Source organism: Prosopis cineraria, unplaced genomic scaffold (genome assembly GCF_029017545.1).
Source record: "Prosopis cineraria cultivar Desert tree isolate PC_DT_omini unplaced genomic scaffold, ASM2901754v1 PC14, whole genome shotgun sequence".
Classification (NCBI taxonomy): Eukaryota; Viridiplantae; Streptophyta; class Magnoliopsida; order Fabales; family Fabaceae; genus Prosopis; species Prosopis cineraria.
In genome coordinates, this window is record NW_026555345.1 from 6,105,428 (window position 1) to 6,122,856 (window position 17,429).

Consider the following 17,429-nt stretch of genomic DNA (forward strand, 5'->3'; position numbering starts at 1 on the left):
CTTTATGTTTAATTACTTTAATTATATATTAACTTATTTAATAATTCAATTAATTTATTTTAATAATTTAATTTTATAAATATTACTATGATTATTTTATACCTTATGAAAATTAATTGTGCTATAAACTAGACTTCATAATGTTCCTAATAATTTCATAATATTATCACACTCTTCCCAAAATCAATTGCATAGTGTACACTCTATGATTTCTTTCCAAATCAATCATAATTTAAATTAAAGCCACGCATATGTGCCACCTAATGTTATCCCTAAAGAGAACTCAAAATCATGATTAGTTGAGTTAAACACAATCATATTTCCCAATTAACTATCACATAATGTCTCCCATCCGGCCACCAAGCAAGCTTTTATCAACACTTAAAGAAATGCTATGAACAACTAAACATAATGATTCACTATTGTGACCCACTTGTGATCGGATACAGATCATCATGCATAAGTTAAACGCAAAGCTTCCTCTTAATCTTGTTGATTCTTTTCCCTCACAATAATGAAACCCTCGAGACAGCAACGAGTCTGCAAGGCCTTGTGTTGCAGCTGTAATTGCAGACTCAGTGTTTCTTCTTCCTCAGAAGAATTAGCAGAAAGCAGTTCATCAGCTGATAGGTTTCCCTCTGTTTCAAGCCTAGCTCATGCCATGGTGCAAGAGAGGCTTGATCAAATGATCAGAGATCAGAGAGAGAAGCATGTCATGGTTGAGAGATCAACGAGGCTTCATCAACATCATCATCATCATACTTCCCACATCCACTCAAATCCACTCACACTTGAACATTCTAACAATCATCATCAATATCAGTATCAGCGGCAGCAGAAGACAAGAGAAGAAGAAGGAACCAAGTTCGTGGTGATGGTGGCGATGGAGAAGAGTTCTTATGATCCGAGGGAGGATTTTAGAGAGTCGATGGTGGAGATGATAACGGCGAATCGACTTCAGGACGCAAAAGAGCTGAGAAGTCTGTTAAATTATTATGTTTCAATGAACTCACAAGAGTACCACAGTCTTATACTTGAGGTCTTTCATGAGGTCTGTACTAATCTGTTCTTTATCATGTAGATGCCAATATTGGTCACAAGCTAAGTTACATTTTCAATGAATCTCATATTTTAATTAACATGTTTGATCCTTTATATATAAATATAGTGGACTAAATTTCGATTGACTATATTAAGATAAACATGTTTGGATAAGTACATAATTTAGTTAACATAAGAATATTTTGGACGTGGCACAATTGATATTAATATAAAATATAAAATATGAAATGTAAGTTGCATCAATTATAAGTAATGAATAATGTAACTGTGTCAGACTCTTGACTATTTCTCCCCTAATTTTTCTACACATATATATTTAATTCCACTCCAAGTAATTTTTTATTTCTTCAATTCTTTTACACATGATCTCAGCAATATTTTAATATTGGAAAAGTAAATATATTTTGTTAAAAAAAATTATCCCACGCTTAGCATGGGCAAAAAATCTAGTTATTGCTTTTATAAGATAAATTAAACTAAATATAAATTTGTTCACACCATCATTATTTTTTTTTGGAATGATCTTGAAATTACACTCTATTATATTGATAATGATTCTTTCAAAACTTTAATCTCACATAATTAATTAATTGATCAATAGAGAAAACCAATTTAAATAGCTAAGAAATGATATAGCATTTTTTGAATTTTGAATTCTTAATTAGTATCTGCAGAAGTAGGGGAATTCAAAATGTGAAACATTTAATTTTGATTTCACTAGACTTATTACAAAATTTATTACATCATGAATTAAACAACAACCCCTGAGAATGAACAGCTATAGATATATAAATCTGCAGCTGAAATGGAGCTATTAATGTCTAGAGTGAGACCAAATAATTACAACAAATAATAATTGATGGTCAAATATATAATCATCTTCACTTGTTCATTCCGGTTGCATCCTTCACTGCATCAGCAGCTCCTTGTGCCTTAGCCTTCATCTGCTGGCCAGCCTACAGCATCAATACAAAAAAAAAAAATTACTTTTAACTATACATATTCTTCTAGATATTGTCCACATGGAGTCTGATAAATTAGTAGTTTTTGTTGTTCATGACTTGTGAATAGTATGACTTGATATAATTTAATTATATGTTGATAATATTGATTTTTCATTTTTTTGCCGTTTCCAAGAATATATAAATCTAGCTTATCAACATGATTCATCACTTATAAAAAGCAAGAATCAATAACCATTGCAAGTCCCAACCTTATCCATGTTCTTGAAAAAATAAAGAAAGAAAGAAAGAAGAAGAATAATTGATTGCTTGATGAGAATGCTTCTATATTTCTAGCTTCTTGCAAATGTGGCATTTTTATCAACAAACAGAAGTCCATAGAAACTAATAAAGATATTCAATACAAATTTCGACGTCAGAGAAAATTTGAAGAAGACATTTGAAACAAGGAAAACATAAAATGAAAGAGAAGAAAAGTTAAGTTCTAAAATAATATAAACGTTTTTATTGATTTTGATTTTTTTAAAAAAATATTTCTCAGTTGTCTTCTTCAATAGTCTCCTCATTCTAAATATATCAAGTATTTAAGTGTAATGTTAATGATATAATCATGTAATTCACACAAGCTCGAACCCTAATATATGTATATATAGAGGGGCGGACGTTAAATATGGGTACCCCTCTCCCCCAATTTTTTTTTTTTTTCAAGTTATAACAAAGGTATATGTTTTGAGTCATAGCACTTCACTGTTGATGCCAAAAGAAAAAACAAAATTTTCATTACTACTTGATCCGAATTGGTGAAGTTCCACCAATAAAAGGTAAATGTTCTCTCACTTCTATCTATATATATATATATATCCAAATCCTAATTAACCAAAAATGAAATTCATTTTTTCATTACTCCTTCTAAATCACTATATAAATTATTATTAATTAATTTACATTTTTAAAAAAGTTAATTAAAATCTTTTTTTAAAAAAATCTTCATATATTTATAATCATACCCTTTTGGGAATAAATATAATGTTTGACTTATTCAAGACACCATTGATAATTGCTTGAGTGGAATATAATAAAGTAAAAGTATAATTATATATATATATATATAGCGCACATTCAATGCTTTATATTTAATATCAAATAAGGATTTTAAAAAGGGAGAACTGTAGTGAAGACTCAAAGGGAAAAAAGCAATGAGAGCTTTGAACAACTGAAGGTTCAATCTATATACAACTAAGGTTAATCGATTGACTTTTACATAGATAAATTTTAAATTGTTTAAAGTCCTCGTTGCCATTCTCCCTTTTATAAGAATCATATGTTACGATTGGGAGAAAGTAAAGTAAATGAGAGAAAGGCATTAAGTTTTGAAGCGTCAATGCAGAGACATGTGTATAAGAGGATTGGGGAGCAATTCATCGATTCTCTTTTACCTCTCATTCATAGTAAGATTTAGCAGGTGGTGGAACTTATATTCTACTGTACCTTAATCCTAAGATAATGAAAAGGAAAGCAAAGAACAAGAAAGGGGATTATATATATATATAGGATGATGAATTAATGTAGAACCTCTTGCATGGATTCTTTGGCAGATTGAGCAGCATCGCTAGCCTTGTCCATCATGCCGCCAGCCTTCTCCTGCAATATTTCAATTCAACGTGAGAGAGATATGTGTGTGTGTGTGTATTTATATATATATATAGAGAGAGAGAGAGAGAACGGAAAATAGAGAGACCTGAGCTTGGCCCTTGGCTTGTCCAGCATTATAGCTCATGCTGTTCTTGGAGTCCATTTTCTTCTTCTCGAAGCTGTAATATAATTAATACTGAATAATTATAAGTAGATTGTGTTGCAGATTAGCTTCCCATCGCACTCATATATATATATGGAGACTGTGGTTCTTGAGAGCGTTGGATAGAGCAACACGTACGTACGTATATTTCTCTGATCAGTTTCTGGTAATTTGGATTGGAACAATTCAATTCACCTGACTCTCTTTTTCATGGTTTCCGGCATTGTTATTCTAAGAATAAGGCTTTTCGTTCTTTCTTGACCACAAAATGTGTGGGGCAGATTAATTAACTAATATTGCCATGTTAGATTTAAATTCTCTGAAGTTGAGATTTATAAATTTCCATAAAGTTTTCCTTAAGAAAATATTTTATATTTTATAAAAAATAATAAAATAATAAAAAATATTAAAACAAGAAATCTTTGCAAAAATTTATAGATCTCAACTTCAGAAGATTTAAATTCGTACAAATTCTTTTTAAATAGGAAGAATTGTGAATAAGAACCAAATGAGTAAAACATTTAGGAGGAGGGACCAAGTCTTGAAAATTCTTGAAGATGCATTGCGGATATATAATCAATAAGAATTATCAATAACGCGAATTCTTGAAATTTTTTTGAAACTCACATGTAAATTTGCAATCTTCAATGATTTTCAAAACTTGGCCATTTCCCTCAAACATTTCAATTATTTGGTCCTTATACACAATTTTCCCATTTCAATATTGATGATGATTGAGTTTCATTACCATCCATGATAAGCTTTAGGCTGTTACTTTAAGATAAAATCCATGCTGCATATGACTGGTTTTAATTTTTTTTAACGAACTTTTATTATAAAAAAAACTATAAATTTTGTTTCTGATGATAAAAACAAGTTGATGAAAATTTCATCAAATTTTCAATACTAATATAAATTGTTTGATAAAAATTACTATTATTAGCATAGCATAACATCTAACAATAAAAGCAGTCAATCATCATTATTAGCATCATCCTTGGTAGAGATAACCATGATTTTATCAAACTCAAAATCTTTAGTCTTCAGCCTAACCTTAATTTCTTATGTTCGTCCACACACACACACACACACACACACACTTAATTAATATGCCTTCATGGTTCATGTTTAAGTGTAATTTAAATGGTAAGATTCTAGTATCTCGTCACTGTTGGTATACACAAGCCTTCGTCTGTTACTTTTTGCTCAAGTAATAGAATAGAAAATTTTGGAAGAAAAAAATAAATACAAATTTAAAATATAATGAAAATATGTTTCAAATTTGTATTTGACATAGGGAGACTTGCAAATATGTAACTGCTCTGCAATTGCCCAAAAGTTGCTTAGTTATGTGGCTATCATAATATTAAGGGAGAATGACAAAGAAATTTTAAAAACATCAATTAATTTAAGTTTTAAATGTTAATTTTTAAAAATTTATAATTCAATTTCTCAATTTTACAACTGTATTATGATAAATTTACAATTTATTTTTTAAAATTTTAATATGATTAAAGAATAAATAAAGTTATTTCTCCTATTAAAATTTAAAATTTAAATTATAAATTCATTACAACAGAATTATAAAATTAAAAAATTAAATTGTAAATTTTTGAAATTTCATACATAAAACCACCTCCCTATCATTCTTCCTAATATTAAATTACCCAGTGTGATCCTTAATATAGTCAATTCAACTTAATGAAATAATAAAACTTTTGTCGTCGTCATCCTCCTTTAATACTGTTTTTTTCAAAAAAAGACAAGAAAAAGTGGAATAGAGACAGAAGAATACACACACACACGATTTAATTATCCTTTTGATTTGATGCAGTTTTTTCCCTCTATGTAGGAGTACGTAAATCAAACAAGGATGCTGTGAGGAGCGTTGAGTAGACTATCACTATAAGATTGTAACAAAGTTCTGTAACAATTTCATGCTTGAACCACTGGAAAAAGAGAACAGAGACTCGTATCAGCTTTAAATAAAAAAAAAAAAAAGGAACAAATTCTGTAACATCAAAGCTTCGTGACTTCGATGCCTCATTATCCAAGTCACTAACTACACATATTGCATAGTACACAACATGGGGCCCAATGGCAAACAGATATACAACACCAAAAAAACCTCCACCGCGCAGAATGCTTTGTAACTAACAACAGCAGGTTGAATTGAATACCAGTCCATCTCCGCTTTGTACTACTACAATTTCTCTCCATGCTTGAAAGTCTCTACTTTTCATCACTCCATCAGTTTTCGACAAGTTGTTGAGATTCTCGAGATTGAACAAACTTTCCATGCTGCTTCTCATACTGTTGTCTCAGTTCCTCTAAACGCTTGGATACCTGGAAAGTATAACAAAATCAAGCATGATTTACTACTAGATTGTTTGTGGATGTAAAGTTTGGGGTTATGGATCATGTCGCACACTTTCTAATCACTCTGTGCCCAGAATGAAGTGGGTAGCTACTTCAGAGTGGAAGAAACCAGGTAAAAAAAAAGTAATAAATCGTGCTTAACGAGCACATGGAGCTCTCTCAGTTGAGTACCAAAACAAAGAATGCAACAAAAGCCATTGAAATGCTCTATTCATGCACTTTATTTTCTAAACGCTAAAGTCAATGGAATGACAATTTCTGGAGCTTAGAACAAGGTGAACATCATTGTTTGATCCATCAAATCCATCCATCTTCAAGTAAACAGTAACAGCGGGTTACATACAAAAGTAACTTTCACAAATAAAAACCATGTGGAAGTTCAGAAGTACTATAATTAATCATGCAAGGTACATTGTGTTGAAGGCCCAGAAAGGGGAAAAACCGAAAAAGATAAATTCTGGATGTCAAAAATGAGGCATAAAAGATAAACCAGAAAAACGAGGAGAACCTTGAAGGAATAGGCCAATGGTAATAATATGTCAGGATCCATTGCATCCTCAGGGAAGTTACGCAAGGCATGTATCAGTCTCTCGAAAGGCAATTTTACCTGGCAAATGAACCAAAGTATTAGCAGAAAAAAATGCTGACTGTATTTTGCGAGCAAACAGGAGTTCACAAGGTCATATGATACTCACCAAGTCGTCATGGCAATATTTTAGCAGGGCCAAGCCAACTTTAAAAACAATTATAACACCCTGAAAGACAAAAATGTCGTCATCATTATCATCATCCTCGTCATCATTTTAATGTTTGTGTGTGTATGTATAATAATTATAACAAACCAATGGTTCTATTGAGAGTAATCACTGCAAACCTCGTTCAAAAAGACATCCCAGATTCGGAGAGCCAAATGGAATGGAAAGGAGTACGAGAAAACAGTTATGAACCACTGGCTAGCATACATGCTAGGATTTATCATTTCGTTGACAAAATGTTCCCCTAACTTTGGCAGGTGCTCCCTCACCAAGTGTTCAAACTGAAAGAAATATTGTTGCACTAAAGGCAATCCTGTCTATATTGAAAGGAAAATAACCATATCAAAAGAAAGTTCATCCCATTGAATGATTGAAGAGAACATTTCAATAAAAAACTGTATGCAATACATGTAATAATTCTCTAAAGTAGCATTTGGATTGGTGGATTTGAATTTTAGATTTAAAACCCCACATTTAAAATCCATATATTTAAAATCCATTGTCTGGGTAGTATAGAAAAAATTCAACTTCAAAGGTATAATGAAAAAGGATATGTGAAATGAAAACGAGGAGCATAAAAGGGTTAGAGTGGCTAGCATTTCAAATAATTAGGATATAGAATAGATTTAAAATTACTGAAGAATTATAATAAAATATGATTTGGAACAAATCCAAATCCATAAATTTTTATGGATCCAAATGGTGGATTCACCCAAATCCAAATCCCCTACATCCAAACACAACATTATAGAATACCCATACCAGAAAAAAGGAGAGGCCCAATCAATATCAGGAAGATAGTTAGATAAAAGCAAATAAATACAAGTTCTGACAACTAGGCGTCGTTAAGTAGTAGACTAGTCATATATTATACCACATCAAAGTTGAATGAATCAACAGAAAACTTCAAATGAAAATCATTCTAATCTTAACAAATATACCTTTTCTGCTTTCCAGCAGAGACAGACCTCAAAAATATGTTCAACGTAAATAAAGACTGATGCTATAAGCTCTTTTGGGTAAAATGTAAGTGTAACTCTACTTTCTAATTATATATTTTCTTCTTCTGTATCACCTTTGGTCAGCTAAAACCACTTATTATATTTAAAGGAAAAACACAATCATCGATCCTTATAATTTCATCGGATTTTACTTTTAGTCCCTGTAGTTTTTTCAGTGTTTTTAAGTAACATTGAAAAACTAAAACTATAGTGACCTTAAAAACAAATGTTACTCAATCTTTTGAAACTATAAGGACTGAAAACATTAAAAAACAACTAAGGGATTAAAAACAAAACCTGATAAAACTATAAGAACGATGATTGTGTTTTTTCTATATTTAATATAACAATTTGATTAAACTTTCTAATTCTCATAAATTTTGAATTAAGACTTCAAGTATGTGGCATATTCCCTCTGGTCCTATTTATAGGGTAGAGAGAGAATTTTTTTTTTTGTTCTATTTAAAAGTCACCTCATCAAATTGTTATCACAAATTTCTTCATTCGCACTCCATTAAATGTTGGAGAAAAAAAAAATATTGTTAAAGTGTGTATGTTTAATAAGGATAAAATTGAGAAATTATTAAATTTATAGACATAATCAATGAGTTTTAAGGTTTTCATTAGTTCCGATGAAATATGTTAGAAGTGACTTATAAATAGGATTAGGGAATAAAAATATAAGACTAAGGAGCGAACAAAAGCTTCAATAGAAAATCTTAAGTATTCTATGCGTTGATAATCTACATTGAAAAAGATAAGACAAGGAATAAACTACGGGAGAAAGGAATTGAATAGGAAGTAAACACACACATGAAACAAGAGGGGGGGGGGGAGACTGTGGTCAACAAGGAAGTAGAGTGTGATGAACTATGCATTTTATTTTGGAATAACAACTTAACAAGGCAATTCTGCACAAAGACAAACAAAATAAATTCACATTATTAGTAATTGGTGCATATAAGTTCATACAACAACATAGTTACCAGATACAAGCCCTCCATTGGGGCATGAACAGCTCCTTTTAGCAATGCCACCAATAACCAAAACGCATCCTCCTCACTCATATATAAAAGCAACAGACCAGCTAGGAACCCCATTCCCTGAAATTTTTAAGAGGACAATCATATATATATGATTGTGCTATGAGCCAAAAAGAAAGTGATGAGATTACGAACCAAACCTGAACATATCCAACATCTCTGTCAAAGACTGAATAAGCCTTCAGAACATTGTAGAGCGATCGCTGCCCAGGTCCATGCCTTTGTTGGAAGAACACATGTGATGGGAAGGTACGAGAAATATCTCTAATGATATCTAGCTCAGAGGCTGATGTTTCATATATCACTAATTGCTGCAAAAGACATAATATCTAGTAAATGCAAACTCAAGTGTGCGCACAATTGTAGAAAAGGATATTTGCTTTGCTTACAATGATAAAAAAATCATTAACCAAAAACACTTGCAGAACTAAATAGTCATTTACACAATCAACGATAAATAAGAATGCAAATTTTAAAAAATCCCTGAATACTTTTATATAGGCCAATAAAAAAATCGATTTTATTTCTTATAATTGGCAAGAAACTGCACAAGCCCATTCTTAATTTATAAGCATCCAGAGAAAGGTCTAAAATTTTTATTTGTAATGTTAATTTCAAGATAGCATAAAAATGGGAATAAATAAGACTTATAGGTCGCACTGCTGCAGGCTCAGAAATTTCAAAACAGTGACCAGATGCTAGCTCAGGCGGTAAGGGTAGGTAGGGTATGGGTAGAGGTCAAGACTCAAGAGTTCAAACCCTCCTCATTTATATCAAAAAAAGAAGGCAACACATCCTCAGTTTATGTAAATTTGAAATAAACTTGGACAAGACAACTCCATGGCAAGCACTGACTACAGCAATATAGAATAAGATGGATGAGATCGTCCTAATAAAGAAAAAAGAATTACCTCATAAACTCCAGGATTCATCAGTAATAGGTCCCTACTTCCAGATATCAACTGCCAAACAAGGCCCCTTAAACAATCAGGAATTCCTTTCCTTATACGCCTTTTGACAACATGAGGTTTTTTTCTAACATAATGCTTCCAGTCACTCCCACCGACCCCAATCATCTTTCTCCATTTTCTTACCCTTCTTTCTTCCCTAATTCTGATGAGCGATAGATTATAGTAAAAGTAAAGGACAATGTCAATTCTTTGATAGTTTGACTTTTATTCCTGAAAATGGAAAAAGCTTATAGGAAAAATACCTCTCGTACTCATTTGCTGATCTATTCTTGACTAAACCATCAGAAGAGGCATTAGCATCCTGTTTTACAAACCCAAATCTGTCCACTGCTCTCGGTGAAGGAACTGGACCTGGTTCGTGATCATCTAATCTTTTCTTTTCCATTTAAAAACCAGAAACCAGCTCTTGGAAATCACGATACAAATGACATAACATGTTTGTTTGATGATATGGTGAGGAAAACCTGACAAGCAAGACAAAAAAAAAAAAGGATTTCATTTAGAGTCATAATTTTACAATGAAGAGACAAAACAAGAAATTTGCAAATAAAACTCAGTGTTTGCTTAAATGCATTCATGATGATTCAGTAACAACCTTTGAGCAGATATTGAATATGTGATGAGGCAATGTTGTTTCTGCAGAGAGAAAAGCATACGCAATGAGAAGACTAGTTAATTATATTTTAATTATCAGAGCCAAGCAACTAATAGCAACTTTCCTCAGTCAACCAACAATGCAAGCATGCCAGTGCTGTTAAAAATAATGATAACTAGAGGGGTCTCAGGCATTTGCAGGGAACCCAAGAAGAGCCCACTGTTAAACAATACAGTTCCTCATACCCTTTATATTTTCTTTTTGATGATGATGATGATAATTGTTGTAAGTTGTGCTCCCTCCCTTCAAAATTATAATAAGGCATTTTTTAATTAACTTCCACCCCAAAGAAAACAATTAATATCATTAAAAATTACTTATTCTTTCAATGTCTACCCTTATTTAATAGGGTAACTTAATCACAAATAAATATAAAAATATCATAAATTTCAAATATTCATAAAGGGCATTTATGAAAAAACCTCATTAATTACTCTTAAAAAACACCAAAATGATTCATATTTTTAAACCTAGCATCTCTCAAAAAATGCCTTATAATTTTGATTGAAGGGAATAGTAAACAAGGCTTAGAATAGGTTTATCCGCTCCAAGCATATGCCAACAAGGACTTCACAAACAACTCTTTTATTAGAGACAGCGGCAGAAGTATGTTCCAAGAAATGAAAGCGATAAAAAGAGACAAGAACAGCACTTAGAGACTGAGTTTATGTAATTTAAAAGATAATGCACATACTTTGTAAATTAAAACGCAATATTTCAGCTCTGTAACTCTGTTTGTTAGCAATTAACCCAGCGAAAACCAAGACAAAATTCCATCTCTTAAATTTAAGCTGAATTAGAAATGACTCATTAACTAACTAAAGTAATTAAAGATAAATGCATCTATAGAATCTGAGTGAACATATCAATAAGCAAGTGAATATAAACTGAAGACAAAAAGCGCACCAGCCTTGCAAGAAATAGATCAGACAATTGGTCTTCATTTAGCAGTTTTTTTATAGATAGACATTATGCAGACTTATTGTGCGAGTGATGATAATTCATAAGGCTAAATTTTATTGTATTGCAAAATAACTGACAAAAGAAAGTGAGGCAAGATAGGCACCACTTACTTCTTAATGATCCAATATTTATTTTGGCAATCAATATATGGTAAGAATAACTTCAAATGGAATTGGGGTTCTTTGATGTCATAGGAAAAAAATCCACAAAATATAACTTTCATACCAGTTGACTTTGTGGATGGACAAACTAAAGAATAGGGAAAAACTATAATCCAACCAAAGCTGTACATTTTCTTCATTTTATTATACTTTGAAAAGATAGACTAACTACCAGATAAACTCCTAAAGATAAAGATTAGGTAACATAGAAATCTAAAGATAGATAACCATCTCATTCTCAAATAAAACTAAAAATAACTAGGGCTATTAAGAGATGCTTTCTCAAAACTCCTTTTACAATGTAGCACATGCTACAATAATTAATATTTCTTTCAACATAATGCATCTAAATTTTCCCATATGAAAAAAGGATGAGGAGGCAGAGGGAGGGGGAGAGATAGCCAGAAGTGAAATGGATTTGCAAAATTGATGAGGAATATACATGTAATAACTGTGTCTATTTCGCCCATCATTGAGACCTAGATCAAGCAAGGGTATGGCTCAACACAATTTATCAACACCAAAGGGCAAAGATCAATCTATCCAAGTAACAGAAAAATAAAATTGCCTTCTTAGCATAAATGAACTGAAATAAGAACCCAAAAGGCATCTCCAATTGGATTAGATTACTTGCCAAAATTTTAAAAGAAGTGAATAAAAAAGACAAGAAAGAATACCAACGAAACAAACTAATTAAGAGGAAACAAGTAATGCCAAAGTCAAAAATATGTGCTGGCTATTTCATTTGTATCCGCTTGTAGCTTGAAATTTTTCTTTACTTGGAAAAACCTTTTTGCCCTGCATCAACCCATAAAGCTGGTAATATACCCATAGGCTGACCTATACTATACTCAGAGGGGGCATCTGCCCCCACTGAAATCCTTGAAGTATGCATAGTTGATATAATATCCAACTAATGTTTGTTCCAGATACTTTGACTCAACTCAAGCCAAGTCATTTAGAAGATCATAAATCACAAATACCTTGAGAATTTTCCAAAATTGATGATAATATAAAAAGATTAATAAACAGAATGCCAATAGCCCAATACACAACAAATCCAACAATGCAAAACAACACAGTCCAAATCATACTAGTCATTAGTAATCAAAATGAAAAGGGAAGAAGTATAATATTAATATCCAACTACACACCATTCAAGCAAAAATTAGTACCAAAAAAAAAATCTCAATATGTAAATATTCCCAGATTCAAAAGCGTCAATATTCAACGACTATCCGACCAGATTCAAAGCCAAATTAAAATGACAGATGTATAACAAAGCGAGAACAGCCACGCGTGGAGCAAATTCAGTTCAAATACAGATTAAACGCCAGATTGAACAAATCAATCTCACCGGATTTTGGGAATAGAAAAAGCCCAATGGTTCGAACCCTCTTCACTGCTTGCCCGAGAACAACCACGCAGGGCTGACAACGGTGGACGGGGTCCGACGGAGTGTGTTATGCTTGTTCGTCGACGAAGAGAACTGGATCCGCTGCTCCCAAGAATTGGTTTTATTGGGGTTATAATTAATTTTAGAAAGAATTTGGTATATGTTGAAACTTAATTACTCAAAAATAGCAAAATTAATTACTCCAAATAATAAAATTTATTTTATTAGTTTATACCAATAAATATATAATCAACTCTTCCATATTAATCATTTATGTATGGGCCTGTGACCAACTCTCAAGCATTTCGCTTCAATATGAACTTTTCCATACTCCAGAAAAGGGGAAGTGAAGAACTGGCAACAAAATTCTCAATCCTTCTGAATAAAGTTACCTTGCCTCAGCATGAATATAACACTTCAAACTTTTACGATGGAAATGAGATTGCCCATTACTGAAGCCTGGATCAGTTGCATCTATAATTTAACACCGACGGCTGCAATAGTGAAATTGACCACCGAAATCAACAAATAAGAGACAAAACCTAACAACAACAACAAAAATAATTCAAGTCCAAGAAGTGAATTAAGGGATACTGCTTACTTTATTGCAATTGGAGAAGGTTCCGTCGACGCCATTTTCAGAGAAACTTCGAGCAATAAGATGTTGATTCTGCTGATATTCCGCGATCTTAACAAAGCGTTCAATGGAAGAGGAAGACGACGCGGATGGCCGGCAAAATCCACGTCTTTTGGCTATTGGATTTTTTTTTTTTTTTGGCTGATTGGCTATTCGAATTCGAATGGATTATTTTCTCGCCGAGATTCTTTCTCCACGTAACCGAAAATATTTTTCAGTTCATGCGATGAACCTAAATTTAATTATTCTGTTATTATGGCAGTTTTATTTGAATTAAAAAAGAATATGATAAAAGTCTTAAAATGACTATCGTGATGGTCAAAAACAAAAACAAAAAACTTTCGATTGAAAAAAGACTTAAAAGGTAACAGAATTGCAGTTTGATTTTCGTTGAACAGAGTGAAATGTTGTCGTTCGATGATGGATTCTGTTTTAATGTCTGTATTAAATTAAATTAATTAATTATTTTGATGAAATGCTGCTGTTTTCACGTTTATATTTATTGAATATTCGTACTACCAAAATATAGGCATTGGTAACTAATTTACCATTCTAAAAAAATATTAGTTTGAATTTTAATTTAAAGACAAAACTTGCATTTTTTTAGTTACACTCTTATTAATAAAATATTTTATATAAATATCTTGATAATGTTAATTAACATTTCAATATATCATTTTTTTAAAATGATTAATAAATAAAATAGCAGTATGATTGAAAAAATAATTATAAATGTTACTCAATATCTTATATTTTGAACTAAGTAAAGTTTTTAAAAAATACCTTATATTATAATCCAAAGAGAGTGTATTATAATGATTTCAGACAAAGTGAATTAAAACACTTCATTAATTTGTACTAGTAATAGTAATTAGATCCTTGATATTAGATTAGTAAATAGTAAATGGCATGACTTTTTTTTGAAAAAAACTTAAATTCAAGTTTTATGAGTATTTTGTTTAATTTAAACTCTTTTATTCAAGAAACAAATTTTTGGAATCAGGAGATAGGCAATTGCTCATGCATGAATGGGAAGAAATTTTTTAATGGGAGAATCAAACAACAAGCTCTGAAAAACATAAATTTGCACTTTAAACTTAATAAATTATAATAATGAACTGTAAGTTCAAAGGCCTTTGTTGCAATTTTTCTTATGAGCAAAAATATAATTTTACTCTTATTTGATTTAAAAACTCAAAACCTGCGCAAAATTCTCATCCACAAAGCATCATACGATATTTATAAATTCTTTACATAATGTCTATACATGTCAAGTTGATCTATAGGTTAATCAAAATATATAAGTCATATAGAGTATGCACAACACAATATTATAAGTAAACAACATGATATTTATACATTCTCAATACAATGTTTATGAATTATTAACATAATATTCATGTGTGTCTAGTTGGTTAATAGGTTTGATAAAATATGCAAGCTGGGATGAATCTAGAGGAGGGCAAGAGGAGCCATTGTCCCACACCCTTCAATCACTTTTTTTTTTAAAAATAGAAATTTTACTTGCAAGAAACATTAAAATGAATTTTGGCCCCATAATTTATGTTATATTTTCAATTTTGCCCCCTTACATTAGTTCCTCTATTTGTCACTATATACAAGTTATGCAACTAATTTATAATATAATGTTCATGAATATACAACACAATATTTATACATTCTCAATTAAATATTCATGCATGTCAAGTTAATAAGTAAGTTTAATAAAATAGATAAATTAGGCAGACAATGCACAATACAATGTTTATGGATGCATAATATAATGTTCATGAATTCTCAACATAATATTCACATATATTCAATTGATCTAGAGGTTAATTAAAATATATAAGTCACACAGAACATATATAGTACAATGTTCATGGGTGCACAACACAATATTCATACATTCTCAACAAAATACTCATGAATTCTCAACACAATGTTCATGTTTTTTTAGTTGATCGGTATATTTAATAAAATGTACAAGTTGTGCAGATAATGTACAACACAATGTTCATGAATGTATAATATAATGTTCATGAATTTTTAACTGAATGTCCAAGCGTGTTAAGTTAATCATTTCACCACTTTCAATTTGTTTTGTTCATTTTGATTAAGGGCAAAATTATACTTTTACTTTCAAGAAAAATTGTAATAAAAATCCTTAGACCTGCAATGCTTTATCATAATTTATTACGTTCAAAGTATAATTTTTTGTGTTTTTAAGGCCTGTAGTGCAACTCTTCCTAATTTAATCTAATCAAAATCTACTTAACAAAGTCTTGAGTTGTTAGAGGACCTACTTTTTTTCTCAATAGCAAGGGAATTCACCTTGAGACTAGGGGATTTTTATTGAATTAAAAAGGTAACTATAAATCAAAATAAGGTTAAGAGAATGACAAAGAAGACTCAAAATATGCAAATAACAATCAAATATTTCAAAATACAATAATTATTATTTAGTCTTTAAAAATTTATTTGACATTTTGGTTTTTGGTGAAATAATATATTCATTTTTATATATTGGAAAATGATTATTTTGATTCGGCCATTGGTTAAAACGGGATAAAAAATAACTATTTTTTTCTGCAAATTTTGTACAAATATTAAAAATCAGTGACTATTATAGGTTGAAAAATGATTACTTTGACTGAATTGTAGACTAAAGCAAAAAAAAAAAAAACTATTAAGATTAAAAACAAAACGCGATCGAATTTCATGTATCTTCCATTGTGTGTGTGTGTGTGTGTTTTTTTTTTTTTTTAAATAAAGAATGTAGACTAATCAAAGTGCGATCTTTGCATATGAGAATCCATAAAAGTTGGGCAAGAAAATGTAAGATTTGAAGAGTGACTTGAATTCACTTAATAAATGTTTCAATTACAATCATTAAATTTTATTATTATTTAAAAATTATAAAGATACATTTTTTCTAAAAATTTAAAATAATTTTCACTATCAAAACAATCATCACATCACATATGTTGTTCTCTCCAAAAAGTTAAGATTTGATATTTTTTGAGTATTATAGCCATTCAATTTTATTATCATACATCATGAGATAGAGTGAGTGGATTTAAGTCACTAACTGATCCAAATATGAAAATGTGAAGCAAAGAAAATAAAAAAGGGGATGACACTTAAATCCCAAAAGGGATAACTTTATCCCACTAAATCCTAACAAATTTCAAAATATAAGGAAGTGATCTTTGACAAGATTTTAAACCTACAAATTTATTATCTACTTTCTAAAATTTGCAACTCTTTTTACTTTGATTTACAACTTAGTTTCCCAATTTAAAAACACAATTTTTTTTATAAAAACACAATTTTAAACAGTAAGTTTTACAAGATTATTTATTGAACTCTATGAATGTGAAATTTACTCTCTCAGGTTCACAACTTCATTTACTATGACTTGCAATATTATGTTTCAATTTTATTTATGAACATAATCTCAATATTTATTTTTCATTCTCATGAGAAATTTCTTGTTCAAATTCAATAATTTGCAATTTATTCTCTCTAATTTGCAATCCTATTTACGTTAATTTACAACATGAGTGCCAAATTTTATTTAGAAATTCATAAATAAAATTTCTTAAATAAAATTAATATTGAGATTTTGTATTCAAAGATAACATTG

At 30.6% G+C, this 17,429-nt stretch overlaps 3 protein-coding genes across 4 annotated transcripts; 1 reads left to right on the top strand and 2 right to left on the bottom strand.

The window, feature by feature from the left end:
* The first annotated feature begins 354 nt into the window (after positions 1-354).
* On the top strand, positions 355-1,095 carry LOC129293050 (probable transcription repressor OFP9). Its single transcript, XM_054930853.1, has one exon. It carries the CDS (start codon positions 515-517, stop codon positions 1,079-1,081), a length of 567 nt encoding a protein of 188 aa, XP_054786828.1. The 5' UTR covers positions 355-514; the 3' UTR covers positions 1,082-1,095.
* A 652-nt stretch (positions 1,096-1,747) lies between these two features.
* LOC129293052 (stress-induced protein KIN2-like) lies at positions 1,748-3,915 on the bottom strand. The gene is made up of 3 exons (XM_054930854.1): positions 3,763-3,915; positions 3,597-3,665; positions 1,748-2,018 (listed from the first exon to the last, which is right to left on the bottom strand). The coding sequence occupies exons 1-3, from the start codon at positions 3,817-3,819 to the stop codon at positions 1,944-1,946; spliced, it is 201 nt and encodes a 66-aa protein (XP_054786829.1). The 5' UTR covers positions 3,820-3,915; the 3' UTR covers positions 1,748-1,943.
* A 1,778-nt stretch (positions 3,916-5,693) lies between these two features.
* On the bottom strand, positions 5,694-13,982 carry LOC129293049 (uncharacterized). 2 transcript variants are annotated; one of them, XM_054930851.1, is made up of 12 exons: positions 13,745-13,982; positions 13,536-13,637; positions 13,105-13,245; positions 10,564-10,604; positions 10,211-10,432; positions 9,909-10,110; positions 9,138-9,308; positions 8,941-9,057; positions 7,073-7,270; positions 6,894-6,953; positions 6,707-6,805; positions 5,694-6,165 (listed from the first exon to the last, which is right to left on the bottom strand). In XM_054930851.1, the coding sequence occupies exons 5-12, from the start codon at positions 10,351-10,353 to the stop codon at positions 6,070-6,072; spliced, it is 1,086 nt and encodes a 361-aa protein (XP_054786826.1). In that variant the 5' UTR covers positions 10,354-10,432; positions 10,564-10,604; positions 13,105-13,245; positions 13,536-13,637; positions 13,745-13,982; the 3' UTR covers positions 5,694-6,069. The 2 variants fall into 2 exon arrangements, with proteins under 2 accessions (XP_054786826.1, XP_054786827.1); XM_054930852.1 differs by lacking the exon at positions 13,105-13,245.
* Between the last annotated feature and the right edge of the window lie 3,447 nt (positions 13,983-17,429).

What these genes read in the sequence shown, in the direction of transcription:
- LOC129293050 (XM_054930853.1), top strand. Translation starts at nt 515, where the DNA reads ATGAAACCCTCGAGACAGCAACGAGTCTGCAAGGCCTTGTGTTGCAGC.
- LOC129293052 (XM_054930854.1), bottom strand. Translation starts at nt 3,819, where the DNA reads ATGGACTCCAAGAACAGCATGAGCTATAATGCTGGACAAGCCAAGGGC. An exon ending in AAGCCAAGGGCCAAGCTCAG is followed by an intron (nt 3,666 to 3,762) that starts GTCTCTCTATTT and finishes GAAATATTGCAG; the next exon opens with GAGAAGGCTGGCGGCATGAT. An exon ending in CCAAAGAATCCATGCAAGAG is followed by an intron (nt 2,019 to 3,596) that starts GTTCTACATTAA and finishes TTGATGCTGTAG; the next exon opens with GCTGGCCAGCAGATGAAGGC.
- LOC129293049 (XM_054930852.1), bottom strand. Translation starts at nt 10,353, where the DNA reads ATGGAAAAGAAAAGATTAGATGATCACGAACCAGGTCCAGTTCCTTCA. An exon ending in TGAATCCTGGAGTTTATGAG is followed by an intron (nt 9,309 to 9,908) that starts GTAATTCTTTTT and finishes TGTCTTTTGCAG; the next exon opens with CAATTAGTGATATATGAAAC. An exon ending in GGGATGTCTTTTTGAACGAG is followed by an intron (nt 6,954 to 7,072) that starts GTTTGCAGTGAT and finishes TTTGTCTTTCAG; the next exon opens with GGTGTTATAATTGTTTTTAA.